The sequence below is a fragment of the Notechis scutatus genome, chromosome 10, assembly GCF_049901735.1.
Source record: "Notechis scutatus isolate UNSWTSFEM ecotype Mainland chromosome 10, rNotScu1.2, whole genome shotgun sequence".
In the NCBI taxonomy this organism is placed as follows: Eukaryota; Metazoa; Chordata; class Lepidosauria; order Squamata; family Elapidae; genus Notechis; species Notechis scutatus.
In genome coordinates, this window is record NC_142018.1 from 5,827,038 (window position 1) to 5,846,676 (window position 19,639).

The window sequence follows — 19,639 nt, forward strand, 5'->3', positions numbered from 1 at the left end:
AGAAATAAATGGTATCAGCATAATCCATTGATGGATTACTGCAGGGGTGGGCAACTATGGCCCTTTTATGAATTATGGACTTCAACTCCCAGAATTCCTGAGCAAGCATGGCTTGCTCAGGAATTCTGGGAGTTGAAGTCCATAATTCATAAAAGGGCCATAGTTGCCCACCCCTGGATTACTGGGAAACACAGATCGACACAGACTGATGTTAGCCCAACGCCTGGACTTCCTGGAGGTCATGGCAACCTCACACTGCTCAATGAGCAAAGATCTGGAGCTCCAGGATTGGACTGACAAAAGGCTGCTGGTGTTTTCGTATCCTTCCACCGATCTTCAGTTATTCAGTCCGACTTATAATGGTGGTTAAGAACTCAAGACTTCACAGGATGAACCATCTTCTCTATTTGATCAGCAACTTTGGGGAGTTCAAGTGAACGTTGGATGGCACTGATAACAAAACCACAGGAATAAAGCATACACATCACTTTCTCCACCCCTCAAGGCATGTTAAATATCAGCATGGCATTTCCTGCTGACTTCTGTGGAAATAATTATTTATCTGATGGTACAGTGGGTTTGGTTACAAGTGTCAACCTTATTTTTAAAGAGAAATGAATGGGCCCAATATCTGGCAACCCAGGGCCACTCCCCAAAGTTCATTGCTTTCTTGTATCTGCAAAGCATGGCTAAAAGGTGCTAGCTGAATGCTTTCTACCTTGGTCCTCGGAATGGGGAATCCCGGGGAAGGGGCTCTCCAGAGGCTCTGCAGGGACCCAAAGTGGACCTTGGAGAAAGAGCATCCCAGCTGAGATGCCAGAAGGTCCTAAGCCGTCTCGCCCAGACGCCGCCTGAGGCAGACAGACAGGCACACAAGCGCAGGCAGGCAGGCAGGCAGGCAGGCAGACAACCACAACCACAGCATCCCTTTCTTCCTTCAGCTGCAGGTCAAAGAAAAGCAGATCTAAATGCAGGCTCTCGTCTCACTCTACTGCAAGCAGGAAGGGCCCTTGGGGAGGAAAATAAGGTGGGAGGGCGGAATGTGGCCCAACAAAAGGTAAAACTACCTGGAATGTCTTGAAGCTGCTTTGGACCTCAGGGAAAATAGCCTCACAGAGGTGCACAGTCGCTTCTGCTTCAATGCCCAGTGCCCTACTCCCTTTGGGGTGCAGCTTCTGGCTTCAGAAATCTCCCTCCTACCATTCACTCTCTGGAATGTCTGCTGGTTGTGCAAGCATAACCAGTAAGAAGTGTGGAGGCCTTACTGGGAATGTTTTCTGCCTCACAGCCAGCCCCACTCCTGCCCTCCACGCAACATCTCCGCCTTTGAAAAGGAAGCAATAACACAACGTGACACCTTTGGAGCCAGCCAGAAGCCTGCTGAGGCAGAGGAGCTGCTTACAGCCCAGCTCCTGGATCCAGGTAGCAGCTCTTGGAGCAGGAGCCCATCAGAGGCCAGTCCCTCTTTGGCTGTCCCAGGCCAACTGCCGCCGAAGGGGAAAGCACAGCTTTCTGGAGATGAGGAGGAGGACGAGGAGGAGGAGCTTGGCGTGAGAGAGGAGGAGGAGGAGGAGCAAAAGGCCCGGTTGTTGCTCTGTCTTCTTCAACCCTCCCAGTAGCTGGTGGAACCAACTGTCTCTCCCAAAAATGCCTCTGCTCCCCTTATAACAATGCAAGGCGGTCACAACGGCGTGTCCGAAGACGAGGTTGGAAATAGCTGGTTTACAGAGCGCACACCACGTGTTGCAATTCCGTTGGAGGTGATCCAGGCTCGGCCATGCAGAAGCCTGGGAAGAAAAGAAAACACGGGGAGTAACTAAAGGGGAGGAGGATGTCAAAACACAAAGGCACCAGTTGGCTTGCTGGAGCTGCAGCCAAGAGGGAAATCCCCCAGGCGGTTCCTGCAACCTGCCCAGAACAACTCCGGCATTCTTAAGCAATTTGGAAAATAAATGGCAGGATTACCTGGGGCCTTTCATCCTTCCTCGTTTGGGGATCTGCCCTGCGGACAGGAAGAGCTGCAAAAAAAGGGAAGCGGTAAGGAAAACAGTGAGGGGGAAACAGGACCGCAGCTCTGTCCCGACTCTCAGCCAGGCTGGGTTGGAGTCAACTGGAGCAGGGATCCCCAACCTTTTTGACGCCGCGGCCCGGTACCGGCATCAACTGGGCGCCGCCATCTTTTTTGATTCACGAGCACTTTCATCAAATGGTAGCCGAGTGCTTTCCGGTGAGCTTTCTACCCGGAAAAGCTCACCGGAAGCACTTTTTACCAAAAAGATGGCGGCGCCCAGCAACCAGCGGCCCGGTAAGAGTTGTTCCGCGGACCGGTATCGGTCCGCGGACCGGCGGTTGGGGACCCTGAACTGGAGGGCCGCTGAGGTGGCTTAAGGCTGGACTCGGAGCATGGAGGCCCTGCGTTCATTCCCTCTCCGTCATGGAGACTCCACCTCTGTCAGCCCAACCCCTCCCCCCCCCCCACTGGCAGCACAGCACCCACAATAGGCCCAATGCTGGAAAACTCTCCCCAAGACTTCAGGGTCTTTGCAGTGGCCAGAACGCCGTGAGAGACGGGACGCTACAACCCTCATGAGACTCAGCCATCCCGACTGACTATCCGACAAAAGGAGGATTTTACAGCTCATGAGGAAAATAGTGCTGACCCTCAGCCTGAGGTGCCAACTTCAGTTGAAACCCTTCTCCCGCACAGGGGTGAAGGGTTGGGCTGCCCAGCGCAGGAAATCAGAGGCCAGAGAGTTCAAATGAACTCAGCTTTCTTGCATGCTGGCAGCTCTACAAGAATCTAGCAATCCAAGCAAAGTGGCGGTGGATCAGGGTCCACGGAACTCAAGATGGACTGGACTTCGATCTTTTGTGGGCACGGAGGGACTCGAGGCTGGTAAAGCCCTTGACCCCTCCCTCGGGCTCAGCCTGGTCCTCTCCCCCAGCAGTCAGCAAGACAAAAGGAACCCCGGAAAGCTCTGCTACTGCCAGCCAAGCCACCCAGGAGGCCCTCGGGGGCTGGTAGGACATTTTATGGGGAAGAATTTGGCAGGCCCTTTGTCTTTTATTTTTGGGTACTAGTAATTTTATTCCCAAGGTCCCTAATAGCTGAAGACCAATAGCTGAAGCGGTTTCCAAACATGATTCGGATAGCAAGCACGCGGACCCAGTGTGATTTGAGCAAGATTCCCTCATCTCCCAGAGTTGTAAACCCACCGGAGACCCCCGTCTTGCAGTCTCCTTGCTAGGAGCAACTGTCCAGAGCAGCTGTGGGCAATCTCAAGTTCTCTCCTTTGTCCAGAGAGGAATTATGAAGAGCCGGTCCACTCGCCGGCTCTCCATTCCACTGCGGTCATCGGCTCCACTCTCAGCTGAGCCACCTTCAGTTCACCATCTCTTCCCCAGAAATCTCACCAAAAATCTGCCAGTCTTTTCAACTCTCAGGCATCTGACAAGCACCTCTCTATGCAGAGGGGATGCATTTGGGGTAAATGTCCCAAATATCCACGGGCAAAATCAGAAGACTGCATAACTCACCAGCTTTTCAGAAGGCCAACCATACAGTATGTCTACAGGCAAACCCTTCCTGCTCTTACCTTCCTCTCCTGAAGGAAGCCGTCTCGAAGAACTTTGCTCTGGACGCCACCCTGAAAAGCAACCAGCACAAACAGCCTCTTTGTTTTGTGGTAGCAACACCGTTGCTCAGTCAAAAAGAGTCCAAGATCAGTGGAGCAAATCCCCATGAACAGTGCGGGGGCCGGATAGATAGATATGAGAGAACACATGTACGGTCCAGGTTTCTAGTCCTTTATGACGGCCGAATTCTGTTTTAAAGGATAAAGGGCAGTTGGACAAGTTCTCAGAAGCTATTCTATATAACCAGGGTCAAAGATATACAAAACTCATGTAAGTCTCCACTATAATAGAGAAACAGCTGACAGAAATATGAGAGCCGGAGAGAACCAGGTCAAGCCTATCTTCAGCCTTTGGTGACCTTGTTTTTTGCAAGGTTAAATTAAGGCTTCCTGTAAGTACCTCGAACTCCTCAAGCAGGAGAGGAAAGAGAGAAAGGCCCAGTGGCTCACTGCTGGCTTAGCTGTAAAAAAAAGTCTACTCTCCTTGGTGCAGAACGTGGACTGCTAAGGTTCAAAGTCAGTGAGAGTGTGTGTGTGTGTGTGTACGTGACAGTCAGAAGGATGTGCCCAGGTCTCCTGACGCTTCCCTCTGCCCTCAGGCGGACCCACCCAGAGGGCCTGCCCCTGTCAGGGGGACTTCCCCAGAGCTCAGGAGAAAGTTCCCTGTTCAGACATGCTATTTTCTGGGTGAAAACAGAGGAATTTGGGGGAGAACAGTGGAGAATGAGCAACCTAGGCCTGGCCCCCTTAGGAGGGCTTAGCAGGGGCTCCACAGGCACTGGGGCTCTTTGCCGGCAGAGGACCCCACACTCTTCGCTTCGGAGCAAATATTCTTCCTGGAAAGGTGCCCCCTCCTTGGCTCCAAATCCCCCAGCCAAACAGCAACTCAAATTGGGGAGGGGGACCGTCCAGCCCAGCTGCTAGGTCTGCTCTGCCACTACTCACACGGAGGAGGGGGCTTCCGCCGCTGTTCCCGCCACCAGGTCCATCTTGGCCTCCACCTTCTGTGGGCCAGGAGCCTTGCAGGGGGGGTCTGGGGGTCGCATGGGAGGCCGCGTGATGACCGGTTTCTCTCCAGGGAGCCGAGCTTTAGGGAAGCTCTCGTAGTCACCTGAGGTGGAAAAAAAAATATTAGCTGGAATGCAGGAATGGAACGGAAGAAAAGGCGCAGATGCCCACAAGGGAGCAGCCACCAATAGTTTCTGAAAAAGAGGCATCACCCAGCATTCTCGCGACAGGAAGAAAAGTGTCCCAGACTTTCCCTAAGGAAAAAAAAAAGGCGAATATTGGAGATGAGGAGACTCAATTCTTAGGGGGAACAGAGACGATAGGCTGCAGACCAGGCAGTCAATCTTGGGAGGTATATTGTCTCCTTGGAGCAAAAATCAAAGATGTAACTGAGGACCTTCCTAAAATAATCAGACCCAAGGATTACTACTCCTTTATTCTCTTAAAGGCGGGGATCAATGACACAACAAGGAATCTGAAAACAATAACAAGAGATTTCAAACAGCCAAGGAAGAAGGTTAAAGAATTAGGAGCTCAAGTGGTCTTTTCATCTCTATTTCCAACAAAAGGCCAACATCCAAAGAGGGAGGCAAAGGATTTTAGAAATGAACCACTGGCTTAAAAACAGCTGTGGTCAAAAAAACCTTCAGTTTCCTAGACCAGTGGTCACCAACCAGTGGGCCGGGGAGCACTGGTGGTCCGCGAGAAAATGTTGGTGGTCTGCATAGAAATGTCACCCCTAAAGCACTCCCCAAAATTAATCCAGGCTGCACGGGAACTCAAGGCCCATGGGAACACAAGCCCCACAGGGCCCATGGGAACACAAGGCTTGCGTCATTTGCACTGTGAACAACACGAGGTAGTGAGGGGAGGGGGGAAAGGGTGGAGGTGGGGAACTCGCCCCACTCGCCTGGCCTGGCCACCGGGCTTCTTCTTTCCGCTTCTTTCTTCTTCTGTTTTTGGCTGCACGCAAGGAAAGCAGCAAAAGTCTTTATTTCTCTCCCCCAAACTCCACCGGAAATGGGTCTTTGCGATCCTGCTCCAAGAGGCTGCGCCATTCTGGTGGAGTTTGGGGGAGAAAAGAAAGACTTCTGCTGCTTCTGCTGCTTTCCTTGCATGAAGCCAAAGGTCTCTCTCCCCCTCATCCCTCCCTCCCTCCCTCCCTCCTCTCTCCCGCATCCCCGAGAACAGAGCTAGAGATGGTATCCTGTGATCCCAAATAAAGAATGATCGATTGGTAGGAAAACGGGGTGGAGGATTTTCCAGCAGACTTTTATTGGGATTTTCCAAGGACTAGACCATGGTCTGCATTATCTACACAAAGGGCTACTGGCAAGGAATGGAGTGGACCTCACAAGAACTGGAAAGCACCGCTTCACAACACAGTCCTTTCAGCACTTCCCAGAAGGGTTCACACCCATAAAATCCTTTTGTTCCTCACCATCTGCAAGGAATATAAATCTATAACTCATCAAATTTGCACATGACACTAAGCTGTCAAGAATAGCCAACACCCCAAAAGACAAGCACAGGATCCAAGCAGACTTGAACAATGGGCCCTATCCAATAACATGGACTGGAAGGTGGAGAAAAGCAAGGTTTTACACCTAGGCAGGAAAAGCCAAAGGTACAAGTAGATATTAGGTGAAATCTGGCTCAAAAACAGCGAGAGGGACCTTGGAGTGGATGGTCACTTAAACAAGAGCCAGCCACGTGCGGCAGCAGCCAGAAAAGCTAATACAACCCTTGGTTATAAAAACAGAGGCATAAACTCAAAATCATGTGAAGTATTAGTACTGCTTTATAAATCCTTAGGAAAACCAACCTGGAATACTGTATCCAGTTTTGGAAAAAGTGCAAAGAGCAACGAAGATGATTAAAAGCCTGGAGGCAGAAACGTATGAAAAACAGTTGCTGGAATTGGGTTTGGCCAGTCTAGGTAAAAGGAGGACCAGGGGTGACCTGATAGCAGTACTCCAGTATTTGAGAGTCTACCACGAAGAACTTATTTCCAAAGCACCAAAGGGCAGGACAAGAAACCATGGATGGAAACTAATCAAGAATGGAAGTAATCAGGAAGGAAGGAGAAACTTCAGCGAGGACAGTGAATCAGTGGAACAGAAGTTGCCTTCAGAAGTTGTGAGTGCTTCATCATTCGAGGTTTTTAAGAAGGGACTGGACAGCCATCTGTCAGAAATAGTATAGGGTCTCTTGTTTGAGCAGGGGGCTGGACTGGAGGACCTCTAAGGTCCCATCCAGCTCTATTCTGATTCTAATGGGAAAAACATATGCCGAAGGTCTTAGAACCATTTTCCAATACCATGGAGCAGCTGACCACAAATTCTATTTTGAAAAGAACCCTTTCAATATTATTTGAAATGTGCCAACTGATTGAAATGATGCCTCATTGCAGCTGCCTGCATTTCTTGCCATCAGAAAGCAGAAGGAGCTCTAATAACAATTGTATAGTAGCCGACACAGAAAGGTTGGGAATGCTACCAGGTATGAAATAAATTCTGTGGTGTGGCAGATACACAAAAATTGAAGATACAGAAATGCAAACAAACAAAATTAGCATTGGAGTTACGTTATATTCTCAATCCAAACTATGAACAATTTGACTAACAGTTGAAAATTATCTGATTTTTTTTTTTAATACTCAGCATTTCAGAATAATTGAACAGTTTGTACCGAGGAAGATTTTTAACTGTGGTAGAAATTCTATTCTAATGAAGTCGAGGGGGCCATACATTTACCAAACATGTCTTCTCTAGCTTTTCTTGACAATTTATCTTTTGTTGATGCATGACGACCACGGCTGTGATGAAATATCAAGACCCAGGATGCAAACCATGTAGTTTACAGCACCTGAAGGAAACGTGTGTGACTCCATCATCGCTTGTTATCAGATAAGTCATTTTCTGCTTAATCTAGTTCTGCCATCTGTCTTAATGATGTTGCAGAGAGTTGGATGCTGTTTAATAGTTCCCACTTTGTTCTCCTTCACTGTTCCCGCTGTTTTTATGATATTTTTACAGTGTTTTTTTATAGTTTGCGGTGCTTTTGTCCCTTTATTTGGTAATAGTGATTTTGGGTTTGTACAATGGAAGTTTTCTTGTTATGGCTTTACCCTCGATGGCAGTTTGCACAGAATATTTTAAAGAAATAATAAAAATAAAAAAGAAGCGACCAAAAAAAAAAAAAAACACTTCGTGGAGAATGAAAAAATGAGATCTAGTTGCAGCCTGATTGTGTAATGTGATTGTGAGAAATGGTGGGCAGGTTGGGAGGAACCCCGAGGGGCTTCGCAGCTGCCTCCCTCCGTCCTGATTCAAAGCCTCAGGAAAGGAAGCGGAGGCCAGGAGCAAATTCATCCCGATGGCCCAGACCAGCCACCATCGCACTGAGATTTCATACGAGGTCCTGAATGCCAGCAGCACCATAAATACAAACGTGACCAAAATTCTTGTGGGATTCATAAACTTGTGAAACTTATGCCACCTTAAATATGTTTTGTTTTAATTAAGGTGGCTGGAGTTGATGTAAAGATGGGATGTGAAGGGTGAGGAAGGTGACCTTGGCAGAGATAAAGCGAGTCCTTGACCGAAGCAATAAGGAGAAAAACGTGGCTGAAGTTCCGCTAGAGACAAGCATCCTTTGGAAGGGCTCAGCCAGACCCCTCCCTAATCCATAATTCAGGAGGGACAACCCAGTCAGCCCCGCCGGGTCAATAAAAGTGACCTTAGTCTTCTACAGATTTCCCCGCTGGTGGGGCTGCCAAGCCAACGACAGCCCAGAAAGCAAGCAAGGAAGAGAAGGTGGTGCAGCTACCAGAAACACACCCACCCAGGAGCGTTAAGATTCTCTCCGCGTTTCCTGTGCACATTGTGGTGCGGTGTGACAGGGGGGGCAGGTTGGCTGGGAAACCAGTGGGACACCGTGAAGGACATCCACCTCAAGGAAGGAAGAGCATCGGTGAAACAGCTCAAGATGTTGGCCATCGTCTTGAAAGCTCTTCACGGCGAGAGTCCAGGGAGCATCTCACTCCGACGGGAGCGGTCCACCCCACCCATGCCGGCAGAGGAGACGGGGAATTCCAGCCGGTGGGCTCCAGAGGGGCCTTCTCTGCCGTCACTCCTGCCCCCAGAATGAGGGCCAGAGCCCTGACCCTCTGCCAGGGCCCGAAGACCTGGCTCTGCCACTTGGCCGGGCCTTCAGTGGGTGAGCATCACCTTGGTGGTTGATAAGATTAACTTTGTGATGGCGAACTATGGCACATGTGTGCCGGAAGTGGCATGCAGAGCCATCTCCCTGGGCATGCCAGCTGTCACCCATTGCTCTTCTGAGCTGCAGCGTGCACATGTGCGCTAGCCAGCTGGTCGTGCACACAGGAGCGCTGGAAACCGGAAACTCAGCTTCCCAGTGCACACACGCTCTTCCCGTTTCCAGTGCTGCCCCGAACATGCTCCCATTTGGGATGAATTACAGATCCCTCCTCCTCCCTCCTCTCTCCCTCCCCATCTTTTAGTTAAAGCTGACCATTTGCATTTGCAGAGTCTTCTATTCGTGTTATATACCTGTTTTTGTATAAGCTTATTCCTTTTAACGTTGTAAGCTGCCTACAGTCTCTTTGGGGGTGAGACGAGCGGCAAACAAACGGAATGATTAATAAATGAGGAACGGGCGAGGGTTGGCAAAGCTGCTCCCCATGGGAAGAAATTGGCCTACAAGAAAAAAGGGTGGTGGGTGACCAACATGCATCGATTCCATGATGACAGTTTGAGGCTCCACATTGTCCAATTTTTTCCCCCCCTGTTGCTCCTCAAAATCTTCATGAAAGTGAAAAGGAGGCCCCTGCAGGCATGCAGCAGAGCACGCTTCAGGGACACATCTTTGTGTGTGTGTGTGTGTGTGTGTGTGTGTGTGTGTGTGTGTGTGTGTGTGTGTGTTACGAACAGTCCCTGAAGATGCTTCTGGAGTTTTTTTGTCTCCTACTGGGAGGAAAATCTGCAGTGTCCTTGAATGCTGCCACATGAAAAATCTCAAGTTAAACAGGAAAATTGTTGCAAATTAAGGTTCAGCTGTACTTCTCCCCCCCCCGCCCCGCCCTCCCTTCAGCTGGGAGGGTCAGCTTGGATCTTCAGCCCCTCCCTTGGCAGAGGGTCGCCCCATGGAGGCTGCTGTGCCACCATGAACCTTCCTGAACCAGCTGGGACGGGCGACATTCACAGTAATTCACATCTTGGCTCGATGACTGGAATGAGGCCCAGGAATTACAGTTCGTACAAAATGCAGTTGCTAAATGGTTAACTAGCGCAAAATACAGAGATTAGGCAAAGCCTCTTCTGAAATCCTCCTGCCGGTTCTGAATGCTTTTGCCAAGCATGATTTTACATCTCTCTTTCTCTTCAGCGTCCTAAATGCTACGGGGCTGCTTCTGCCAGAAGGAACCTGTCCAGCTGTTAACCTCTGCAGGAAAAACTCTCCTTCCGGCACCTCCCACGATGCGCCAAGGACGCCGAGCATCCGAGGCTCCTGCAAGCAGCCCCCCCAGGCCCCCTGCCCGCCCTCAGCCAGGCCTCCAACGAAGAGGATCGTTTGGATGTATGGTTGCCCTGTTTTATTTTGTTTTAAATGTTATTGCCGTGGCTTTCTTGGGTGCTCTCACAATTAAGTAGCAGGATAAGAGAGCTGGAAGGGACCTTGGAGGTCCCCTAGTCCAACCCCTGGTCAGGCAGGGAACCCCAGACCGTTCCAGACAAGGGGCTGCCCAGCCTCTCCTCAAAAGCCTCCATGTTGGGAGTGCAGCTAGTCCTCAACTTACGACCCCCACTGAGCCCAAAATTTCTATTGTTAAGTGAGTTTTGCCCCACTTTATGACCTTTCTGGCCTCGGTTGTTAAATGAATCACTGCAACTGTTCAGTTAGTAACCTGGTTGTTGAGTAGATCTGGCTTCTCCATTGTCTTTGATTCCAAAAAGGGATCCCATGACAGCAACGGTCATAAATAGGAGTCAGTCGACAAGCATTTAAATTCAGGTCAGTCAGGAGAGGCAGTGAAGGTTGTAACTGTGAAGAACGGTCACAGGTCCCTTTTTTCAGAGCCGATGTAACTTTGAACGGTCCCTAAATGAATTGTTGTAAGTCAAGGACTACCTGTACTCAACTCTTGGAGGCAAGTTGTGTCCACTGGTTAGTTGCTTTCCTGGCCAGGAAGTTCCGCCTCCTTAATTCCAGGTTGCTTCTCGTCCTGCCCTCAGGGGGGGCTTTGGCCCCTCCCTCTTCTTTGGGGCAGCCCCCCAAATACCGGGAGAGGCTCTCCTGTCCCCCTGGTCCTTGTCTCCAGCGATAAAGAGGGTGGCCCCGTCTGGTGTCATGGACAGAAACCCACCGGCCTGGTCGTCCTATATTCCAACTCCCTCAGGCTGCTCAGCCCTGGAAATCAGCGTTTCTCTTTTTCTGAGCCAAGACACACACACAGAGCTTGCAATGCTTATTTTGGGGAGTTTCAGACTTGAAATTGAGGAATTATATTGTAGCTTTACATATCCCATCACACGGTCTGTATCTCTGCCTTAAAATAAAACGATCATGCCACAATGTGATTTCCAAACTCTCTTAAAAATAACTCTATGCTAGAACTGAAACTAAACAAAATGGACAAATGGTGGGAAAAAAAAAGAGAATAAACCATTCGTTAATCTGCCAGCTGTGGTTCTAATTCAGAGGATGGAAGACCCACCGAGCACCCACGTTTCACCCACCAATGGAGTCTGAGCTGTACTGCAAAATTTGAGGGGCCCCGGGGTCTTGGAAGGTCTGGGGGCCAGGATGCAGCACGTCTTGGGAAAGGACCCAACCCGACAAGCTCACCTTCTCTGCAGCTGGCCCCAGGCCTTGGGGCAGGCTTCTTGGGCTGGAGGCTGGAGGCCTTCAGGGCAGGGGGAGTTGGCCCGGTGCTGTTGGCAGGTTTACTGGAGAGCTTTGCTCCTCCTTCTTGGATCCTGGACACCAGCCTTCCCACGCCCACCTCTGCACAGGGCTCCCCAGCTCCACGGCTCTCTGGGCTGGGCCTTCCTGGGTCAGCTTCTCCGGGCCTCTGCAGTCGGCTGCGCTGGAGGGGCTTCGGCACGTCGGGGCTGAGGGCAGCAACGATGCCATTTGGGGCCAGGCCACAGCTGTCCTCCTCTGCAGGGGGAGCCCAAGAGAACAGACGGTCAATTCTGACGGCATGCGGGCAAGTCAGAAATGGAGGGAACCCTCCGCAAAGTCCACCCTGGCCGACCTACACTCCCCACGGAGGTCATGGCCTCCAGTGGGTAGCAAAGTCCTCGGTTTTTCACTTGGTGTCTCTGTATCTTATTAAACTCTCCATCCACCCCTCCCCTCCCGGGCCTGATTGCATCTGGTATTTCCTACCGAACCTGGACAGCGACTCTTCAGCTCTTCGGCTGGCCACCTGAGAGGGGAAAGCCAAGAATTCTGGCCACCAGAGGCGTTTTCTGAGCCTACAGATTGTCCAGGAACAGCCCGTTCCCAGAAGGAGACGGCCAAGTCAGCAAGAAGATTTTGGGGGGGAGGGGGCCCTAAAAGAATATCCGCCTTTCAATCCCCTAAAATAACCCCCCACCCCCAAAAAAAACCCCACCTCCTCTACCTCAATATTGCCATGGAACTAGATTTCCCTGTTAGCGTTCAAAAGGGCTCCTTACATATTTCATCCAAATATATACATCTCATCATTAGTATTAGCATAAGGAACAGCAAGCATGACTGTAATGAACAGGGAATGTATTTGTAGGGCTTGGCGGCTTCCAGGCCTTGACCGTGCTTTCACGGGGCTCTCGGGTGACGGCACTACGTCCTCTGCACCGTCAGCGCAAAGATTTGGAGGAGGTAGCTTTCAGAAGCCGCCGCCAGAAGGAAGGAGGCATCGGTAAGTTCACGTCCATTTTTGCCCAATTCAGTCGGGCTGAAGGGAGAGCCGTCACGCTTCCAAGTAGCTGCATCCCCTCGACCCTTGGCTGCCCCAGGCCAGCAGGATCAGAAGGGGCACTGACTTCCGTTACCCTCGGAGCCTCTGCCCCCAGAGAGTAGGTGTTGCAAGGCCCAACTCCTGCACATGGGATGTTTAAGATGCTTGTGTGTGCTGGCTCTCTTTCCTCTTCCGCTAGCATAACTGCAGCGGAAACCCCAATGCTGGCCGACAGCATGATTACACACTTCCCCAATCCCCCGGAGGACAACATTCTCCTACAACTTCAAACTTCTGAAGGCGCTAATGGGCCTTTCAAATACTTGAGTGTTGAAGAACGGAGCGTCCGGGTTTGGTCAGGAAAAGAGGCCCAGATTGTCCTTTTACCCAGTGACAATTCAAGTGGTCCCTGGCTGCTGCTGTACCTCCATGCTGAAGAATCCCAGAAGAACAGAACAAACCTCACACCGAGTGCTGGAAATGAACCTTCAGTTGAATCCTGGAGCCCAGATGCCAGGATCTCCTTGCTCCATCAAGGGCAACCCAAAACAACAGAGGAGTCCAGGCATTCCATTTCCCATCTCATCGTTGCCCCAAACCCAAAGTCTAGGTAAGCCAGCGAGATCAGAGTCCTCTGGCCTTAGGGTGAAATTAAGGCAGCAACAGTTTGGATCTGCCGCGTGAGAAAACAGAGTTCATGACTGCTTCAAAGTTCCAAAAACTTTTTGTCAGGTAGACTGGAGTGACTGTTTCCCTTTCAAAAACGGTTGCAAGTTAACCCCAGGTATAATTTCTCTTCTGTTACTCTAAAAACGCCACCCAGGAGATGTAATGGCGCTCACCCCTTGACCCAACACCATCAGAACCCGATCCTAACGAAGACCCAACCGCTGCTGATGGAAGGACTTTGCGCTACGAGGGACCCACCTTCGCTTTCTTCCACAGAACCTCCGAAGAAGAGGGGTCTCTCTCTCAGGGGGCGCTTGGAAATGGTGATGGGCTTGTGCCTTCGGGTGGCGACCCGAGGGGGTGGCACGGGGGGTGCAGCGTTGTCTTCAGGAGGCCCAGAATAGATCTGAAAGGGAGAAAGTAGGAAGAAGCAGGTGACTTTAACCCTTCTCCTGCTCTCTTGTGCAGCAGAGAGATTACAAGCTACGACATATCATTTGAGTGTGTGTGTGTGTGTGTGTGAGAGAGAGAGAGAGAGAGAGAGAGAGACAGAGACAGAGACAGAGACTACATCCAATGAGGTGATAACTGTTTCATTGACTGAATGGGATGGCCTTAGAAGCAATAGTTTTCTGAAAGCGTCTGATGGATCAGTAAGAAGGTTCATCCAGCTTGGGCTCCTGCAGGGCCAACCCCCAAGGTGGCCCCTAACAAGGACACAGAGCTACAGCCCATTGTTGACCCCAACAACTACCCTCACAAATGCTCTTAACCCCCCTTGAAAGCCATCTTAATCAGCACACTTCTTGCAACTGGAATTCTTTAATGTTGGTATTGTGAACCCTAACATCACAGGAGGCATGACATTTCTATCACTTTCCCCACCTCAGGCTTGATTTCATAAATATCCACAGTCATGTCCAATTTCCTACTTTGCAGTGGCACCAGAGCCCCCGCCGACACCTCCCAGCTGGAAGCCACAAATTCAAACCATAACAGTTTACGTTGGGCAAGTTACTTTGCACAGAAATTCTCTTTTGATTCTTGGGATGAGTTCCACAACCTGCTATGATCTTGGCCACTGAGACCGTACATAAGGTAGGTTGCAACTCCGACTGTGAGAGAACTGAATTCGGAGAGGAGAGCTAGCAAACTGGGACGCTGTCTCAAACCTTCTGAACTGCCTCTCTGGAAGGGACACAGAAATTTTCCCCTTTGATTGCAGCTCCCGTGCTCTCCCACGCATCATACTTAACGAAGTAGCTGAGGATCATGGAACTCGAGCGCTGACACATTTGGAAGGCACAAGATTGGAGAGCTCCGTCAAAAAGTTGAGTTCCCTGCAGATTGCCGAAGGTGGCCTTAGGCGACCCTTCCCACTCTACCCTGGTGAGACAGGAGTCTGCGGTGGCAGGAATCCTGCTGCAATCCGGTGTGCCCGACAGCTCCTGCCAATTCTCAGGATGGAGGCACCACTTCACCTGCTGAACCTCTGCCACATTACGCAGCGGTGAGACTGCAACCCAGTCAGGAAAAAGAGATGCCAGTGGCTGCCCAAAAGGAAACTCTTTAAAACTCCAGGAAGTTCTAGCCAGGAAGAACCAACCCCCCCCCCCACTTTCTCCCCTCTTTTTAGGAAAGGCGTTTGAGTCTTTGTCAGCTGGCCTCTCTCACACACCTTGAAAACACAGCCTTTATAATAACAAAAAAGACTGCAAATGAACAAGTCATCCAGGCAGATGACACCAAAAAAACATAATTGTTGTTAAACTAGGCAAAAAAAGTGCATTTATTACATCTGAAGTGACATCCAAGCTAAAATGGCTGTCAACAAAATATTTCAATTATACATTATTCAATTATACATTACTAGCACTCTGCAGTCTGATGAAGTTATGACGAACAGTTTAAAAAAACACATGAAAAACACTTTTATTTGCAGAAAGCAGCATTTGGAATTGGTATATTTTTGTTTACTTTTTTCCAGTATTTAAACCCCCTTATGCATTTGATGTTCAGGTAGAACATCAAGGCTCAGTTTGCCTCTCCCTCCCTCTCCTCCTCTTCTGCGTCTGAGTCAGTATTGGTTTCTGACAACCGTCCATGGGATTTTCTCAGCCCATTTTCTTTGGGAAGAGACCTGCCTCCCCCGAGGGCTGAGAGAGAAGGGCTACTGGCCCAAAGCCATCCATCAGGCTTTGTGCTCCAACAGGACTCTTGACTGCATGGTCTCCTGGTTTCTAATCAGGAGTACCTTTAATCACAATGTTGAGGGGACTCTCTAGTTTGGCATTTTTATTTTTATTTTATTTAAGTCAGTGGACCAAGTCCCCGCAGCTTCCTTGGCAAGATTCCAGGCGTGGTTTGCCATTGCCTTCTCCTTCCTGGGGCCGAGAGAGAGTGGCTGGCCCAAGGCTTCCCAGCTGGCTTTGTGCCTAAGGCAGGATTAGAGCTCAGGATTCCGATCCTGGCTTCTGGCGCTTTGAGCCTTCCCCCAACGGCTCCCCTAATCTGGCGCTGTACGCATTAAGCGTTTCGGTTGCTCTCCGTACGGCGCTTCCCTTTGGCACTGCACAAGTGGGAGGATCCATGGTTTGTCCTTTCCCTCAAAATGTTGACCTTACAAATTAGGATAGAAACGTATTGTTGGATGGTTTGTTGATACATTTAGAAGTAGCCATAATCTGGGAAATGCATCAAAATGACATTAAAGTTTTGTTCCAGGTTAGTGAGAAAGACTTTTACAATACCAGATTGCTTACTTTTGTCGGCCAACTTATAATTTGTCTTAAAAACAAATAAAATGGTACCCAGGAACTTATTCCAATTTGGATGTCTGACCTTTCAGTAAAAGAAAGAGGCAAAACTTCCACCGCATTCTGCTCTAATTTAAACTGGAGAAGTAAAAAAATATATTGTGTAAACGTGATGTGATGATTTTTAAAACCTTCTCTCACAAAAAGAAATATGGCATCTTCTGCTTTAATTTCTCCAAACTAAGATATATTTTTTTCCAAAGCAATTTGCAAGAGTTTGTGGTCCAGCCACATTAATTAAGTACATATGTTTGTGACTTTCAGCGGAGTTGCTCCTGATTGGTACAGAATACTTATTCTATACAATAACAATGTGGGGTAGACAGCATCACCACCAGATGCATTTGTAACTGGATGACCAACCACACCCAGTGTGCATGGTTCTCTCCACAGAACAACCCGTAGGTTTGGGGAAGCCTGCCGTGGGGTACCCAATATTTGGCCCAAGACTCCTCAACAACTTCATCGATGATTTAGATGACAGGGTAGAAGGGGAACTCATCAAATTTGCAGGTGGCATCAGGCTGGGGAAAATAGCTAAGATTTCGAAGATAGGATCAATATCCAGGACAGACTTGAGTATTGGACCCCACCCAGGAATTTAGTAATGAGAAAAGTAACGTTATAAACTTAGGCAAGAAACACCCAGAATCACAGGGACAGAATAGGTCAACGGTATTTACTGTGGGAGGGATCTTGGAGTCCTAAGTGGGAGCCAGCCGTGTGCTGCAGCTGCCAAAAAAGCTAATGCAGCCCTAAGTTGTATCACTATACGAATAGCGTTAAGATCACGAGACATGAAAGGGCCGCTTTATGCTGCACTAGTGAGGCCACACTTCTGGTCACCACGATACCAAAAATACGCTAAGGAAAAGCTAAGGGAATTTAGTATGCCTGGCCTAACAAAAAGAAGAAATTAGGGAGTGATATGATAGCTGCCCTCCAGTACATGAGGGGTTGCCACCAAAGAAATGGTGGTTGACTCCAGGGGTGGGATTCAAATTTCTTAACAACCAGTTCTGTGGGCGTGGCCTAATTTGTGGGTGTGGCTTATGGTCACGTGACGGGGTGGGAGTAGCTTGCGGACTGGGTGTGGCTAGGTGGTCATGTGACTGGAGAGGGCAGGGCAGGTGGCCATGTGACTGGCAAACCAAATGTAAGTGGTCCTCGCTTAATGGCCAGTTGCTTAGCAAGTGTTTTTTGCCAGTTTCCAAGACCAGGGGAGCCCTGGAGAGGCCTGGGCAGGTGGCCATGTGAATGGCGAACCAAAGTTAAGGGGTCCTCACTTAATGGCCAAGTCCTCGCTTAGTGGCCAGTTGCTTAGCAAGTGTTCTTTGCCAGTTTCCAAGGCTTGCGGGACCCTGGAGAGGGCAAGGCAAGGCGCGGGCAGCTACGAGGAGCTACAAGGAGTTTATTATTTTGTGCGAGTAGTGGCACAAAAATCTTTCCTAGCCAAGCCTAATTGCCTGGACCAACAGTCCCTAATGGAATGCTCTCTCTATAGCAGAGAGAGAGAAGCCAGGGGAAGCCATGTTTGGTTGCCTAACCTTTTTAGAATGCAGCTTAAAAATATACTAAAGCTTTGTACAGCCTTATGCAGATATATATAGTATAAAAAGAAGATAATAATACAAAATCATCTAAGAAATTAAATTAAGAATTGATAGGCACATTCAAAGAGCAATACTGAATTATTTTTCTGAAATTTATTCCTCAGTTTAAAAAACTGGAATATATGAATTCAGTATTGGGCTCTGCTAGTGTAGCTATTCAAGAGGATGTAGTGTCAAGGTTAGCAAAAAATGATAAAGCAACATATAGATTTAAATTTTAAAACCAGAAATATTTTTGTCGGTACCCACATAAATAAAGGGAGTACAACACATATTTAATGTTACACGTGTTAACAGCGGCTAGAATTATGTTTGCACAACAGTGGAAAAACGAAGAGATCCCCATAGATGAAAATGAAATTAAAAAATTACAATGTGCAGAAATGGATAGAGATAAGATGTAGAAATTAGGCGGAGAATGATCCTTGCTATGTATAAATTAAATACAGAAGGTTGATAATTATAAACATGTTAATATAATTAACAAAATTAGAAATAAGCCAATCCAAAGAAATTTAAATAATTTTTCTGTTACACTGCTGTACTTATTGATATTTAAGTATCAATATGTAACAGCAGTGCAACAAAACAATTTTCATTTATGAAATATTTTATAATACTTTATAACAGAATTACAGAGGTAAGGTAAAGTAAGGATATATTTTTATAGAATAGATTGGTGATGATGAAATGAACATTATAAAGTGAAGTAAAAATGGTGATTTGCTCGCATAAAATGATGTAATATTAGTAAGGTATTGTAAGTAATTATTAATAGTAATAATATAAATATATATAGTGGATTTATTATAAGGATTAATGCAAATTGGAAGGGAAAGATTGCAGAGATTGTGCACAAGTGATTTGTATCAACTGACACACTGGATGTAACTGAGGTTGGTTTATATTTTGTTTGTTTTGTTTGTTTAAAAAAAACAACTTTTATTTTAAAAAAATTCCATTTATGCATGCAGGTTTTGGTTACATTGCTGCTATATATTGATTTAAGCAGAAACAGAAAATGTATAACAACACTGTAACAAGAAGTTGCTTTTCTATGTATTTATTTATTTTTTGAGTATCTGTTTCTGTTTTTATTAATCATAAAAACAAAACAGATACTAGAGAAATAAACAAATACATAAATAAAAATTATTTTACTATTCCTCTTGATGTTTCTTTCCTTCTCCTTTGTTTTTTTCCTATTGGGAAAAAGCAATTTAATCAGAAACAACTATCTATATATAACAGCCATGTAACCTTTCGTTTCCATTTATGTTACACTGAGGAGAGGGGCCGGGCCAACCAGGGGTGGGTTTTACTGGTTCTTAGAACTACTGGTGACGTTAACAACCGGTTCTACAGAACCGGTGCGAACCGGTAGAATCCCACCCCTGGATGACGCCTTCTCCAAAGGCCCTGAGGGTGGTGGGGCAAGAAGCAGTGCATGGAAGCTATCAGAGGAAAACCCAGCCTGGAACTAAAGAGAAGCTCCTTGACGTGGGCATGGACAGGATTCCCCTCCCTCTCTTTTGTTCTGACCGTGAGGACCATTAACCAATGGAACTACTGCCCTCCTATAGGAGTCCATAGGGACTCCATCGCCGGCGGTTTTCAAGAAAAGGCTGGGCAGTCATGGGAGCTGGACTAGATGACCTCCAAGGTCCCATCCAGCCCTAGGATTCCATGACTTTTGTATCCCCCCCCATGGAAACCATAAACCCATCAGATGCCCTTTCTCCCAGAGGAAGGAATCTTCTACATGGGTCAGTGACTTGAGGGCTTCTTGCGTCTCTCCTCCCCTGTGAAAATGGCCTTGGCTGATCCCACGGATCTCCAGGAAGCTCTTGGACGCAAAGAAGAGCGGGGAAATGCCCCGTGCTGGTGGCTTCTGGGAAATGGCTTCCTCCAGCGCCCTTCCAT

General features: G+C 48.3%; 1 protein-coding gene across 3 annotated transcripts in view; it reads right to left on the reverse strand.

The window, feature by feature from the left end:
* Positions 1-307: 307 nt before the first annotated feature.
* Positions 308-19,639, reverse strand: part of OPHN1 (oligophrenin 1) — a 96,372-nt gene continuing 77,040 nt past the window's right edge. For all 3 annotated transcript variants that reach the window (XM_026684910.2, XM_087972017.1, XM_087972016.1), the window contains exons 19-24: positions 13,546-13,693; positions 11,517-11,831; positions 4,581-4,746; positions 3,597-3,647; positions 1,966-2,018; positions 308-1,787 (exon numbers count right to left, since the gene is read on the reverse strand). In XM_026684910.2, the coding sequence (XP_026540695.1) occupies positions 1,976-2,018; positions 3,597-3,647; positions 4,581-4,746; positions 11,517-11,831; positions 13,546-13,693 (723 nt within the window). In that variant the 3' untranslated portion in view covers positions 308-1,787; positions 1,966-1,975. The remainder of the gene's footprint in view (positions 1,788-1,965; positions 2,019-3,596; positions 3,648-4,580; positions 4,747-11,516; positions 11,832-13,545; positions 13,694-19,639) is intronic.